Source organism: Charadrius vociferus, unplaced genomic scaffold (genome assembly GCF_000708025.1).
Source record: "Charadrius vociferus isolate BGI_N301 unplaced genomic scaffold, ASM70802v2 scaffold1506, whole genome shotgun sequence".
NCBI classification, from domain to species: Eukaryota; Metazoa; Chordata; class Aves; order Charadriiformes; family Charadriidae; genus Charadrius; species Charadrius vociferus.
The window spans coordinates 216,777-229,921 of record NW_009649037.1 but is presented as its reverse complement, the minus strand read 5'-3'; the positions used below and the strand labels follow the sequence as shown (position 1 = coordinate 229,921).

At 48.1% G+C, this 13,145-nt stretch overlaps 1 protein-coding gene across 1 annotated transcript in view; it reads right to left on the bottom strand.

Annotated features, from left to right (window-relative positions):
• Window positions 1-407: 407 nt before the first annotated feature.
• Window positions 408-13,145, bottom strand: part of COMP (cartilage oligomeric matrix protein) — a 15,565-nt gene continuing 2,827 nt past the window's right edge. The window contains exons 3-19 of the mRNA XM_009887856.1: window positions 11,362-11,413; window positions 9,161-9,333; window positions 7,776-7,913; window positions 6,890-6,967; window positions 6,602-6,760; window positions 5,940-6,044; window positions 5,650-5,757; window positions 5,053-5,212; window positions 3,681-3,799; window positions 3,255-3,307; window positions 2,650-2,843; window positions 1,968-2,146; window positions 1,697-1,745; window positions 1,251-1,447; window positions 934-1,106; window positions 621-760; window positions 408-454 (exon numbers count right to left, since the gene is read on the bottom strand). Of these exons, the coding sequence (XP_009886158.1) occupies window positions 408-454; window positions 621-760; window positions 934-1,106; window positions 1,251-1,447; window positions 1,697-1,745; window positions 1,968-2,146; window positions 2,650-2,843; window positions 3,255-3,307; window positions 3,681-3,799; window positions 5,053-5,212; window positions 5,650-5,757; window positions 5,940-6,044; window positions 6,602-6,760; window positions 6,890-6,967; window positions 7,776-7,913; window positions 9,161-9,333; window positions 11,362-11,413 (2,124 nt within the window). The remainder of the gene's footprint in view (window positions 455-620; window positions 761-933; window positions 1,107-1,250; window positions 1,448-1,696; window positions 1,746-1,967; window positions 2,147-2,649; window positions 2,844-3,254; window positions 3,308-3,680; window positions 3,800-5,052; window positions 5,213-5,649; window positions 5,758-5,939; window positions 6,045-6,601; window positions 6,761-6,889; window positions 6,968-7,775; window positions 7,914-9,160; window positions 9,334-11,361; window positions 11,414-13,145) is intronic.

The following is a 13,145-nucleotide window of genomic DNA, read 5'->3' as shown; positions in this document are numbered from 1 at the left end:
TTGCTTGGCGGTAGGTCTTGAAAAGGAGAACACCATTCACACTTGAGAGCCTTTGAGTAGGGAGGAGATTCCTGGGACTCATCCATGCTAGACTTACTCGAGCAATTCCGGCTACTGCAGGCAGCGTCTCAGCACAGCGTTTTCCATGTAGCGTAGAGAACTTGTGTTTACAGCAGCACGGGCTTCTATCCACACTTGCTGTCTACACCTCTGCCCTTCCCATAGGTTTTTGCAGCGTTTAAAGAAAAGTTGCTGTTGTAGAGGAGATGGCGGGTATCGCGCTGACAGGCGGTGCTGCGCGCAGTGCAGTGGTGCGGTACTTACAGTCCCTCGGACAGGGTAAGAGTGGGGCAGCTGAGCACGGGCTTGTGAAGCGAGTTTGGCTGGACAGACGTTTCAATCGGAGGTTAGTCTTGCTGAACTCTAAATGTTTCGTAGTCTTCTGGAATGGTGTCTGAGGAGGACGAGATTGAAGCAAGTGCAGATTAGAAGCAGAACCAGAAATAAAAAAATAGAATAAGCTGCTGCACACCCGCCTGTTAGGCTCTCCAAGAACAAATTAACATCTTGAAAGCAAAAAGGCAAAAAAGGTCTGTATTTGACTTTCTGAACTAACTCACCATTGCAGCGATAACGCAGGTTTGACCAAATGATGTTCTCTTGGGAGAAGCAGAAGACTCCCAGGCGTCCTCCTCGCATGGTTGTATCAAGGACAACCCCAGTGTCTGCTACTACTTCAGGGCCTTCATAGAAGCGAGCTCTAGAAGAGAATGAGCGCGTGTGGGACACCAGCGCGGGACGGGTATGCCCCTGCAGAAACCGGTCCTCAGTCAGACGCTCTCTCTCCTCGTTACCCCAGGACTGCAGTGGAGACGCCGCTTTTGTGCGTTAAACTCCCGCTCAGGCGGGCAAAGGCCACCGTAACCCCCTCACCTGATGTATCCGACTTGAGGCCGATGCTGCAGGAACCAGCGGTAGGATGTCTTGTCCTTCCAGCCGGAATTGCGAGGGTCTTTCCACAGCAGTTTGACCTGGTCTGTGGTGTCTCCGGTGTGCCAGAGAGAATTGCGGAGATACTCACCCGGGCCCGTTTTAGACTTCACTGCCTAACACAGAGGAGAGACTGGTAAAACGCGTGGCCGAAGGACCGACTGGCCCTAACCGCTTGCCCCACTGCGTGTGCCCAAGCAGCACCGCAAAGAAAAAAGCAAAAAATCCACTACTGAATTCTTTTTCAATGGCTGCTTTACCTTCAGTTGAATTCCAGGTTCTGCTACTGCCCGGAAGGGGTTTGCCTGCCAGTACGTCTGTTCCATCTGCTTCCACATGACCACGTAAAAGCTGGAACTGTCCTGGTAGCCAAATATGAAGCCAGCGTAATCATCATCTGTGGCAGTGTTGACGTGGAATGTGCCCTCGAAGTCCACTCCGTTGAATGCCGTGTAACCTGTAATTGGTAGGAAAACAGTTTGTATTCTACAACAAAACATAGATCGGTTTATTTCCGGATTCAGATGCGGGAGATGGATTTTGCTACGCCAAATTTGAGGACTCTGCCTGCTACAGAAAATATTTTCGCAGGAGGTGGATGGAATCTTTAAGTAGTGTGTGAAATACCTGGAAAAGCCACACTGAGAAGAGAAGTACACAGTTAATGAGTGATTATTTTCCAATAGGACAAAAAGAAGCGCCTCACCTACAGCCAGGCCAGGATCGCTGTTCATGGTCTGGACAATTTCCATGCCCTGAGAAAGATGAACGTTGACTTGTTAGTATAATTCCAAAAGTACCAACTGTAGTGCTTTTAAGTGATCAGGGGAGAGGCAGAGCGGCGCTGAGCCTCTACGATTAGGATGGTGTTGATCAGTCCCATTAAGGCTGCAGAGTCTTTTAATGAAAACCGCATCCAGTTTGGTACAGGCTTGTTCCCGCCTGACCCACCAGCGCCTTCTGGAGCGGTCGCCTACCTGGTTGAGGACAATCCAGTTGGGGTCAATCTGTGCATCGCCCTCAGGGTCCAGTACAACCGTCTGGAAAGCCCTGAAGTCTGTTAGTGTCACTTCTGCGTTCTCTGGGCACACGTCAATTCTGTCGATCACCATGTCTCTGTCAAAGTCATCTTCACAAAGGTTTCCCACACCATCACCTGAGAGCACGACGGCAGAAAAGGAGTAAGGAGCTTTCGTTAACTTCTCCTGCCCCTTCCACCTGAGTTCTACTCAGCTTGCTTTTGGCAGGCGGGGTTTAAGGCAGCCATGGCTATGGGGGGGTGGGGGGTTCAGAGCACCGGTACACTCTTCTGTCAGTTGCAAGGAAACCCTGAGGCTTCTCTTGCCTGTGGAGATGCTGTGAACAGAATCACAGAATCTCCTAGATTGCAAGAGACCTGTAAGATCACCTAGTCCGATCATTAACCTAGAAACCTAACCAAGAAACACCTCAAATTGTAGACGATTCTGGAAAAGAGCTTTTCCCAAATACGATCCTCATGTCGGGGTTATTGGAGACCTGAAAATGACACAGGACTGTCTCAGGTCAGTACTGAGGAGTTCTTGCTTCCTGCCCGTCTCTAGAGGCGCGACTGACGTGCGCTGGCCACCAGGAACGGCAGACCCCCAAGCAGAGCTAACGTGCGTCCCTGTCCCTTACCGTCTGAGTCTTCTTGGCCAGGGTTAGGGACAAGGCGACAGTTGTCGGGGCCTGGAGGTTTCTCATCTGGAATCCCATCATCGTCGTCGTCATCATCGCATTCATCTCCCAGCCCGTCATTGTCGGTGTCCACCTGGGAGCTGTTGGGCACTGTCGGGCAGTTATCCCGCGTATCTTGGTGGCCATCCCCATCGCTGGGGGAGAAAATGACAGGTAATGGTTATCCACTGACATGTGCTTTTAAAATAAGCACGCAACACCTTTCTAGGAGCTGGGATCCTCAACAAGGTCAGCAGAAGTCAGTGATTTTTTAACCTTGTAAAGTCTTACGCTATTAGTTACACAAAGAGTAGATCAGAAATATTCCAACTGTAGCGTGTGGCTAGTGGCAAGCAAGTCTGCTGCCAGCAAACTTACACCTGCCAGCCTTCGGGCTGTACTTCCAGTGGCAAGTTTTTTTGAGGGCTGAAGAAAATTCCACCTTCCTTGTCTGATAAAAAGACAGCGGTTAAGGCCAAGCTGTGTTGCCACGGAGTTGCCAGCACACGCCCTCCCCATCCCCAGGATTTCATGCAACCTAAGGATAATTTTTGCAGCAAGCTCACCTGTCCTGGTTGGTGTCACAGACATCTCCCACCAGATCGTGATCAGTATCTTTCTAGTAAAAAAAAAGCAATAATAATTGCTCAGTGCTGTGGTCATTCCAGGTGAAAACAGAGCTGAGAGCGGTGGCAGCGTTCCTTCTGCAGGATTTACAGGTTGTCCTGATGAATTCAAGCAGTGCTATTTCTAAACACAGATGAGCCGGGGAGGAAGAGAGAAGCCAGAGTGCAACGCTTCCTCTCTGACTGACTCTTGGACACACCAGGACATTAGATCTGGAAGGGACTGCAGGATGGCAGCTAAAATTTGCCAGTGGCAATCTTGATGAGTCACCAGGTGTGTGTGCGCCCCTTCGGCAGATGGCACCAGCACTGTCCTGAGTGAGAAAAATGAACCCATAAAATGCAAAACTGGGAGCGCGCACTTACCTGGTCTGGGTTACTGACTGTTGGGCAGCTGTCACACACATCTCCTACTCCATCACCATCGGCATCTTTTTGGTCAGGGTTAGGAACTCTCTTACAGTTGTCCATTGGGTTTTTGATACCTGTAAAACACACAAAGTGGACCCATCAAGGCAACAGGGCTATTTAGGTCTACACAGCAAAACCTCTTTTGGATGTAAGTGATGGCAAAAATCTAGGACAGCTGAAGTCACACAATAAAGCAACAATTTCAATTTTTGTGTCCATTTTACACCCTTTTAATTTAAGATACATCCTAGCAGCTCTAGAGGGTGGAAGAGATCAGCAGCAACTGATCTTAAAACATACTCTGGACTGCGTCATGATGGATGTCTGAGCATGCATGTGAACCTGAGAGGAAATGTCCTTATCCACATTCCTTAGAGAAAGCTGAAGAACTGAAAAACGTGGCTCCAAACTGGCATCATATCTGTGCAGGAGTGAGTGGCCAAGAGGATGAAGATGAAACTGTCTGTGGTTCCCTAAACCATGACAGAGTCTTCTTCCTCTAAAGTAGACGTCTATATAATTATAAAATGAGTCAACGTTAATCTTGGCTATTTGGCATGGAAGATTTAGTGCCTTTTCAAGGCCTGAGACAGGACAGGAACAATCTAATTGACAACCTGGATGACTTCACTTCCCACTTCTCGGCATTTACCTACTCCACCAGCAGATCAAGCCAGCAGGGAGCTGCCTGGCGGGATGTAGCCAGCCCCAAACAGCACTAGGTGCACTGGAAATACTCTGTGAATAAATATGTACGTCTCAGGCCAGCAGCAGTTGTGATTTCTGGCTTTTGAAAGCAGGCTTTGTGCAAATACAGCATCATTAGTGCACAGACTGTTTCTAAAGCCAGCCAGGCTTTTTTCCCCCCAGAAGACAGCCCTGACACATCCTGCCTTCAGCCAGTAGCTGCTAACAACGTGGATATTCCCATACTTCTTTATAAGTTTAAATTGCAGCAGGAAGTAGTGCTCTTGTCTGGACTGAGATCCGTTCACATGGTACGTCTTTCTTTCTTAAATCTGACACAGGTTTGACATGACTGTGCACAGTAGGAGCGCTAATAAAAATTGTTAGCACCATCCTGTAGATAGATCTTTAAACCCTGCAAGACCTGAACTGTGAGGGATGTTGGCTTGACTGCTTATCTTGGCATCTTCAGAACTGAGCTGTGCTTCATCTCATCAGAAATTAGTTCTGCTCCTGTAGAGCTCGAGCCTCTGAAGGCTGGTACCTGCCGTGGGGATCTCTCACTGTGTGCTGAACGGCTTTCTGGTTCTTAGCTCAGTGTACATGCACCTCCCTGAGGATGCTCTCCAGCTGCTCTTACCATCTCCATCCATGTCATCATCACACTCATCTCCCCTCCCATCGCCATCAATGTCCCTTTGATCGTTGTTCTTCACTTGGCGACAGTTGTCACAGGCATCACCGAAGTTATCCTTGTCCACGTTGCGCTGGTCTGCGTTGCGTGTGTACACGCAGTTGTCCTGCGGGAGAGAGGCACCGGCTGAGGGGAGGCGTTTGCCACTGAGCGTGAAAGGAAAGGCAAAAGTTCTGAGGTACACGACCAGCTGCTCTGAGCAGCCCGGCTGCAGCCAGTCGCGGCTTCCTCTATTCAGCCTCGTCACTGCCCGGTCAGGGAATAACAACAGCACCTGAAAATATCTCCACCCAGTGCCTGACCAAGTGAGAGAGAATCCCTAACTCTCAGGGGACCGGGACTTGTAAAGTCCCTTCAGTGCCACGATGTTCTCTCCTTGTTTTTAGAGTCTGCTTTTTTTTTTAAGAGTCTTCAGATTAAAAGGAAACATACCATGCTGTGACCTGCAGGATCTCTAAATTCACATTAAAGCTGCAGGCCGTTGCTTTGCGGGCCCTCTGGGTACATTTAGGTATGTCAGGGCTTAAGCGTCAGAATTCAAACCTCAGCATTTAATATCCCATCTCCGTCAGCGTCATCGTCACAAGCGTCTCCTATTCCATCCCTGTCTGCATCCTCCTGGCCGGAGTTGGGGACAGTCATGCAGTTATCCTGAAAGGAAAGCGACAAAGGGCCTGCTCGCAAACTCCGCGTGTCATTTAGCCGGAATTCGGAAGGCTGGGCAAGCTCTCACCAGCACCCGAGGCCTGCCCTCAGATCGGAGTTGCCCGGCTCCGGTTAGGCATTCCCCTGACACGCTGTTTCCAGCTAAACATGAGACAACTGCATCTTACCTTGCGGCATTTTTTGTCAGAGCAGCGTTGCTTCTCATCAGGGACTCCATCAATGTCCGTATCCTTCCCACAGACGTAGCCGTTCCCTGCCCACCCCACGAGGCACTGGAAGACAGCAGATAAACAAAATGAGGCTGCCGGTGAGTCCCCTGCTGGCCATACGCCTCCAAAATTGAAGGCTTTACATGAGAGCCAGCACAAAACATTGCAAATGCAGGTAGACGATACTCTGCAGGAAAAATACTGTCTGGAAGAAACAGTTATGCTGTAAATAGCATTTAAAATAGCTCAGATACAAGCTGTCTGCTTGTTCCTGAGATTATAAAGACAGATGCAGCAGCAAAACATCTTGGCTCCAGCCGGTTGCTGAGCAGTGCTTCTCCCTGCTCAGCTGCGTGCAACGCTCCACCACGGACAAATTTGTAGTGCTTCAGGCAAAATAACCCAAACAACCAACCGTGGATGTGAGGTGCGAGGAGCAGCCCACGTCTCCAGCGAGCGCTCAAAGAGATCTGGCCACGGCTCAGGTGTTACGGGAGCGCAGGTCGGTGCCGGGAAGGCACGCTCTCCAGGAGAGGGCAGTGGCAGACCCAGGAGAGCAAGCACAGCTCAAGGGAAGCCGGAGGGAGCAGACCCCAACCGCAGGGAGGTTTGGACCCTACCGCGCAGGAGAGGGACCCGTCGCGCTCCACGATGCACTGTGCCTTCTCGTGGCATGGACTGATTTCGCCGTTAGGGCAGCGTCTCGCGGTCTGGCTCTTGCAGCCACTGACTTGATCCCCAACGAAGCCAGGCTTACAAGCCCCGCACTTGTAGGATCCCTGCGAGAAAAAGCAACAGGGAATTAACTATGAGTCCCGGCAAACCTTTGCTGTAACCTTCCTCAGCAGCTGGACTGCCACAGCCAACAGAGGAGAGAGATCCACACGAGGCCTTCCAGTAATATTTACCCGTGTATTGATGCAGATAGAGTTTGGGACACAATTTCTGGCAGCACCTGTCTCGCATTCATTGATGTCAGTACAAACCTGCCCAAGAAGAACAAAATAGACATTAACTTCACTTTTAAGCAGATACCACATCAGGTTACAGAATTAGGGCATCGCTGGATGCAGAAGCAAAGCCTCTGATACACCTTACCAGGACCCACAGCCCAAAGTTTTCTTTCAGAAAAGCTTGAGCCAGATCCCAGCGATACTCCTGACCCCGGGCAAGCTGTTCACCCTCTACACAGTCACCAGAGATTTTAGCCTGGCAAAATAGCTTAGCTCTGAGCTGAGCTGTCAGAGTATCTCCTTACTGTAAAAGGATAGAAGGGAGTCAATGGAGCAAGAAGGTCAAAGACTGCGTCCTATGACTAGCTAGCAGCTCTCTAAATAACACAAGCCACATGCCGTTCCTGCTTTTGGCAATATATTCATATAAACCATACTAAGACTAGGTGGTGGTTTTTTTTTTTTTAATTTAATCTGTCTATAGCTGTCGGGGGAGCAGGGGGCGGGGGGGCGCAGTAGCTGCATCAACTCTTCTGTGTCCTATTATGAAGGATTCCCCAGGCTGGCTTCACAGCCACAAAGGTGTCAGAGACAAAATATTCTGTCCGGCATAAATTCAGCAGAGGTAAGGTCTTGGAGCGGAGACTGCTTTGCTGTTGATGTGCTTAGGACATCCTTGGCAAGTCTCTCCTCTCACTGCATCAGTCTTCACACCAACACGATGCAGTCATTTCTCATTTCCCTCCCCTTGCTTTGAAGGCTCCAAGACCTTTGAATTACAGTTACAGAGGGGAAAGAATTAACAGCTTCTGAAGGAGACAGAAAAGTTTCTGGGCCTTACCTGTTTGTTGGCCCTGGCATAAGCTAGTCCAACCCCTTCGACCATCTGCCCAGTGAAGCCGGGAGGGCAGGGATCACAGCGGAAGCCAGGGGCGGTGTTAATGCACTGGACCTTCGGGAAGCAGGGGTTTGCATTGCACTGTAAACAAGATAGAGGTTGTGCAGAAGTGTGAGGCAGGCTCGCTCAAGGCCAGCTGCGGAGGCAGCTCTCAAAGCAGACCTTGCCGGGGGAGATCCAGCTATTGTGCTTTTATTTGTAAAGAAGAAAACAAAACCGCACAGAAGTTCCTGGCTTTCCCTGCAAGTGGAAAATGCAGCTTCCCCACCTCAGTGGTTCTCCCAAGTTCCAATATGTGCAGACAAGTAAAACAAGTCAACTTTCAGGACTAATTCTTCTCAGGTGACATCAATTGCCCAGGCAAAGAGCTGGCTTCACTTCACGCTCTCCTTCCTGGCAGTCTCTGAATGCAAAGAACCGGATAATTTCTTACACTGGTTTTGAAAGACAAGAGCAGTTGTTTGTTTACTACTCTGGGAAGCAATTGTCTTTCCAAAGTTCCTACTAATGCTTGCTTTATTTTCTCCAAAACGTTATTATTGTCACTGAATTCTTAGGCTCTGTACTGGCAGATGCATTGTATTAATACAGCGGTTCCCACGTTTTGGGGACTAACAGATTTATGACCGATGTCAAAATCCCTCATCGATCCTTTGAACTTCAGCAGGTTTTTAAAGCAAAATGCTATCTATGGAGGTGATATGGCTTTGCCAGACACTTACAGTTGCTTGGCGGACTAATCATTGCGCTGAGAACCACAGAACTAAGGAGTCTTACGGACGTGCAAAATTCTAGGTTGAGTAAAGCCTCGATACGCACAGAGAGTAAACTTGATGGAACGCCACACTTTCTAGTAAAAAATTTAAACTATCTGCCTAGCAAGGTTTGATTTAATGGCAGAGTAAAGCAATACGAGTAGTGCGGTAAGATTTATTGTGTAAAGGACTATTCGGGAAGCACTTGATTCTGTTCCACAGATAATAAATCTTATCTCTAACAAGTCAGCAGCCATTAGCTCAAAAGATTGTAAGACCAAAAGGGACTGTTCTGGTCTTCCAGACTCACCTCCCTGTGTGGTACAAACCAAAAGATTTATTTTGTTTGAGCCTGTGTAGAAAGAAACACCTAGCTAGGCTGGATATAAAACCAACATGGAACAGAGCTTAAGGGAGGGTGAGATACAGACTTCCTTCCAGTGAAACGATGTTTCTGTTGAACTTCAGCTCCTAGGGGAATTGCAAGACTTTATAACCACAAGACAAACCTGCAACACTCCAAGAAAAGCCAGCCAGTGTTGTAACTTCCAGCCTGTCCTACTTGGTTTTTACCTCATTGATATCTGTGCACTGGGACCCATTGCCTGAATAACCTGGGGGACAAGGTCCGCAGCGGAAGCCAGTGCCGGTCTCAGTGCAGGCCACTCCAGGGAAGCAGGGGTTGGGGAGGCATCTGTTAAACTGCGTCACGGTGATGACAGGGCCTGTCACCTCGGGGTGTATGCCTAGAGGACAAGAGGAACATTAAAAACAGAGCTGTGACTGCCAGAGACTATCATCAGGTGGTCCCGTCATCTCAGAAGGCATCAGTGTGCTTCACGCACAGGACGTTTCCTTGCATCCTTTCTAAGGGTTGAGCAGTTGTAGCTCTATTTTGTAAATGGAGAAAAATGAAGCCAGAAGCAGCAGCTTGACAGATTTCTGAGTCATAGCAGACAAAAAATAAACACAAAACCCCAGAAGTCTTAGCTCCCAGTCCAAAAGTCTTGTCGTGCCGCCCTCCTTGTTGGTGTAATGCCCTTGCTTTTGGAGTTCCACAGAGATCGGTTCTCTCCCCGGTTCCTCTACAACTATGCCTGACTGGTGATATGGACTCACAGCTGGCGAAAGCAGAACCTACAAAGCACAGGCTTAAATCTGGGCAGCATTGTGGAGGGTTGTCAGCCAAAAATCTCCGCTGTAGAAGGCAGGCACGTAAAACAGGTCAGCTCAGTCCGTAGCAGGAATACACTCACGTCAGGCTCACATAAGGCTCTCATGCCATAACGCTACATGTAACACGCTACCTGTTAATGGTACCGCGGTCCTACTCAGAAGCACTCGGAACACATCAAGCCTGTCCCCATACCGCTGCACACCAGCTGCCCTTAAAGTTTTAGGCCACAGGCCAGGTTTTTGTCCTTATCCTCATGACCTGATCCACAGCACAAGCAAACTTGCAAAATTCATCTGTATGGGACACAGAACTTCACTGAACGGCCAATTCCAGACTGTGAATAAACTTCCCCAGGATCTAGAATTGTCACAAGTCTCCCACACCCACTACTCTAAGTGGCAAGGACACTTTTTGCTCTTGCTTTCTCCTGCTTAAAAGCCCAACTTAAAAACACTGAAACAAAACAAAACCAAACCAAACCAACACTCCACCATCACCAGCAGCAAAATATTCACTAAAAACAAGGCCTCCTTTCTTCATGCTTCCCTTTCTGAGAAATAATGAGAGAAGCACACGACTGCTGTGAGTCACGTTGTTCAATGCATGACTAAAAGACGCTCAAATTCTATAGTAAGGACTACAGGAGGACACATATAAAGCAGAACAGCAACTGGAGAAGGCAGAAATGAAGTAACAGAGAGAAAGTTCAGGACAGTTTTATGAGCAAATTATTAAAACAATTTCTGTGGATGAACGCATTTCTGTACTGCAGGTCCCAAAAGCTTTGGCTAATCTCTTTTCCAGCAGAAGTACAATCTCTCCAAATGCAGAAATGGTTATTGCTCCACCCTTTGAGTGTACTGGCAAATAATAGAGCCTCTCCAAGAACCATGCTTTCCGAAAGCCTGATATACTGGAAGTAAGTTCCAGTCTAGAAAAAAAAAGGTTTACTGAGGAGCAGAGGGCAAGATTTACATGGGAAAATTTACGAGCCCGTTTCCTGAATCCTCTGTAAACAACTTTGCTGGGATGGTGGCAGCACTAGGATGGAAGGAATAGCAGAGCGATGCCTCTTGGGGGTGATGTTCTCTTCCACTTGCAGCTCAGGAGTAGCCAGCTATATCCCACAGGATACCCAGTGTGCATTCCCAGGCAATTCTAACATCGGCCATGGGCTCTGTTGTTAGGAGACGTGGTTGGGCAGTGCAGCGACCCTGAGAAGTACAGCGTGGTATGTCACAAAACCACTAACAAAGCTTATTTCAGAAATAGTGGAAGTAAGTGAATGCTGGGGTTTCGCTGGAAGGAAATACGAGCTTTTTAAGGCTACTTCTGCGCCCCGGGCTCAGGAAAGGGGTAATAGCTTCAGCTGCCATTGAACCACGAGAACAGCATGGAACACTGGTCCGTGCGTGCAGAATGTTGTGGGGAAAAAAGCATCACTGATATTACTATGCTGTGACACTCGGGATAATTGTGAGACAAGCTATTCCTTTGGGTGGATGGTCGCAGGCGGCATTTTACTACTTGTTTGGACACAAAGGTATGAAGGACTTGGAGGGGGCAGTTGAACATAGGACTGAGCTCAGTAACTCACCGCAGGCATCACACTCCATGACTGTATTCTTCAGGAATGTTATCTCCTTAATCTAGAAGAAAACAAGAACCACCACTTAGCCAAAGGCTGAGTTTTGATCCTACGCAAAGTAATAGCCCCACTGCCAGAAAACAGGGTGTCTCTCGGAGACTCCACAGCTACTCACAAACAAATTAACTCTTACCCCAAAGTCTATGTTGCAGACTTTCTAGAAGCAGAGGTGGCTTGTATTGCCTGCTGCAAGTCACTCCCTACTGTAGTGTTTCTACAGGCTAACTCAATAATAATAATAACACTGTTCTGTCACAGATGCAGGAAACACTTGACTTGAATACACAGAAACAAGTGTCGTAGAGAAAGAGAAATCTACTTTATTTGGGTCTTCTACTCCAGAAGATGCTGAACTGGCAGTCCTAGAGAGGTCTGCGTTATCTGCAGTCCAGGCACTGCACAGGTAAGTCAGGAGGAGGCTCCCCCGTGAGCCATTTTTGCAGATATACGAAGAATCTCTGACGTTGCTTATGCCATGCTTTGGCTCTAATACCCTTGCCATGAGGATATTTAGAATCTACTCATGAAAGCTCCTCCCTCCAGACTTCCCCTGATCTTCTCTAGGCTCCTACTCCTTCCAGCTTGCTTCAGTAAAGAGATAATCTGTAGCATCGGCAGTGCAAAGATGCTGTTCCTTCAGTGAAGAAAGGAGTATGGGACAGGCACAAGCAAGCACGTCAGTCTCAAGCTAACATTTATATGAGTGTCTAGCATCTTGGAGAGCAATCCTAGCAGACTTCTTTCCTGCAAAAGCCTTCTGGCTATCTACAACTGATGCTCAGGACCACCCTTCCACACCCTGTGGACTTTATGTTTCCACAATTAAGTCATTCCGCTTTGACAAAAGCTTCTACTCACGCCTCTCTGCCAGCTCCCAGGTGTAAGAGCAAGCTTTCATTCTATGTTAGATTTTCTCTTCCCTCCAACAGGGCCTGGGGTCACGGATTTTGAATAGTTAATGCAGAGACAGATCTAACCCAATCCCCAGAACATCTGCCCCTAGAAGTGGGTGACAGAGAGGAGAGGGGAGAATTCAGAGCACCGCTAACAAATACCAGTGGTTCCTCTGTGCCAAGAATCCTTCCGCCTTTGGCTCAGGAGCCTACATCTGGCCTTTTATTGTTATGCCTTTTGCCATCCTTATTGCCAACATCCCAAGATGCTGAATCAAGGAAAAGTGAGTTTTAGAAAATTTTTACACAGATTAAGAAATTATGAACTGCCACCTTGGCTCTCCAGTTGTATATGCAAGTTTGGCTTCTGAAGAAGAGTTTTCTTGAAAGCACTGTTGAGAAAAAGGCCTTGGATTAAAAAAAAAAAAAAACGTAGGTGGCAAAAGCGAGAGAAAGAACAAATAGAAAACCTGTATGGAGAAGCAGCGCTAAGCTGGAAGGGAACACTGGAAATCATTGCTCGAGGCTGCCAGGAGCCATGTCTGACCTGATTCCTAGTAAACACTGGGTATTTATGCAGCAGCCTGAAATGTGAGAGTAACTCAATGCAACAGATGTTTTTGTAGATTAGAGGCCGCCCAGTTTGCACTGGCACAGAGGCCTGTCTGCCATTCCAATTATCTGGCAGGCAGAGGCTGCTGCCCTCAGCTCCCAGAGTGGATAAAGGGAGAATGGAACCTTTTTCTATACTTAAAAGAGAGTTGACCAGACAAACCACCATCTCCTCGTTAAAATGGGAAAAGATCTAAGCACCCAAGAAGTTCCAAATTCCCTAAGAAG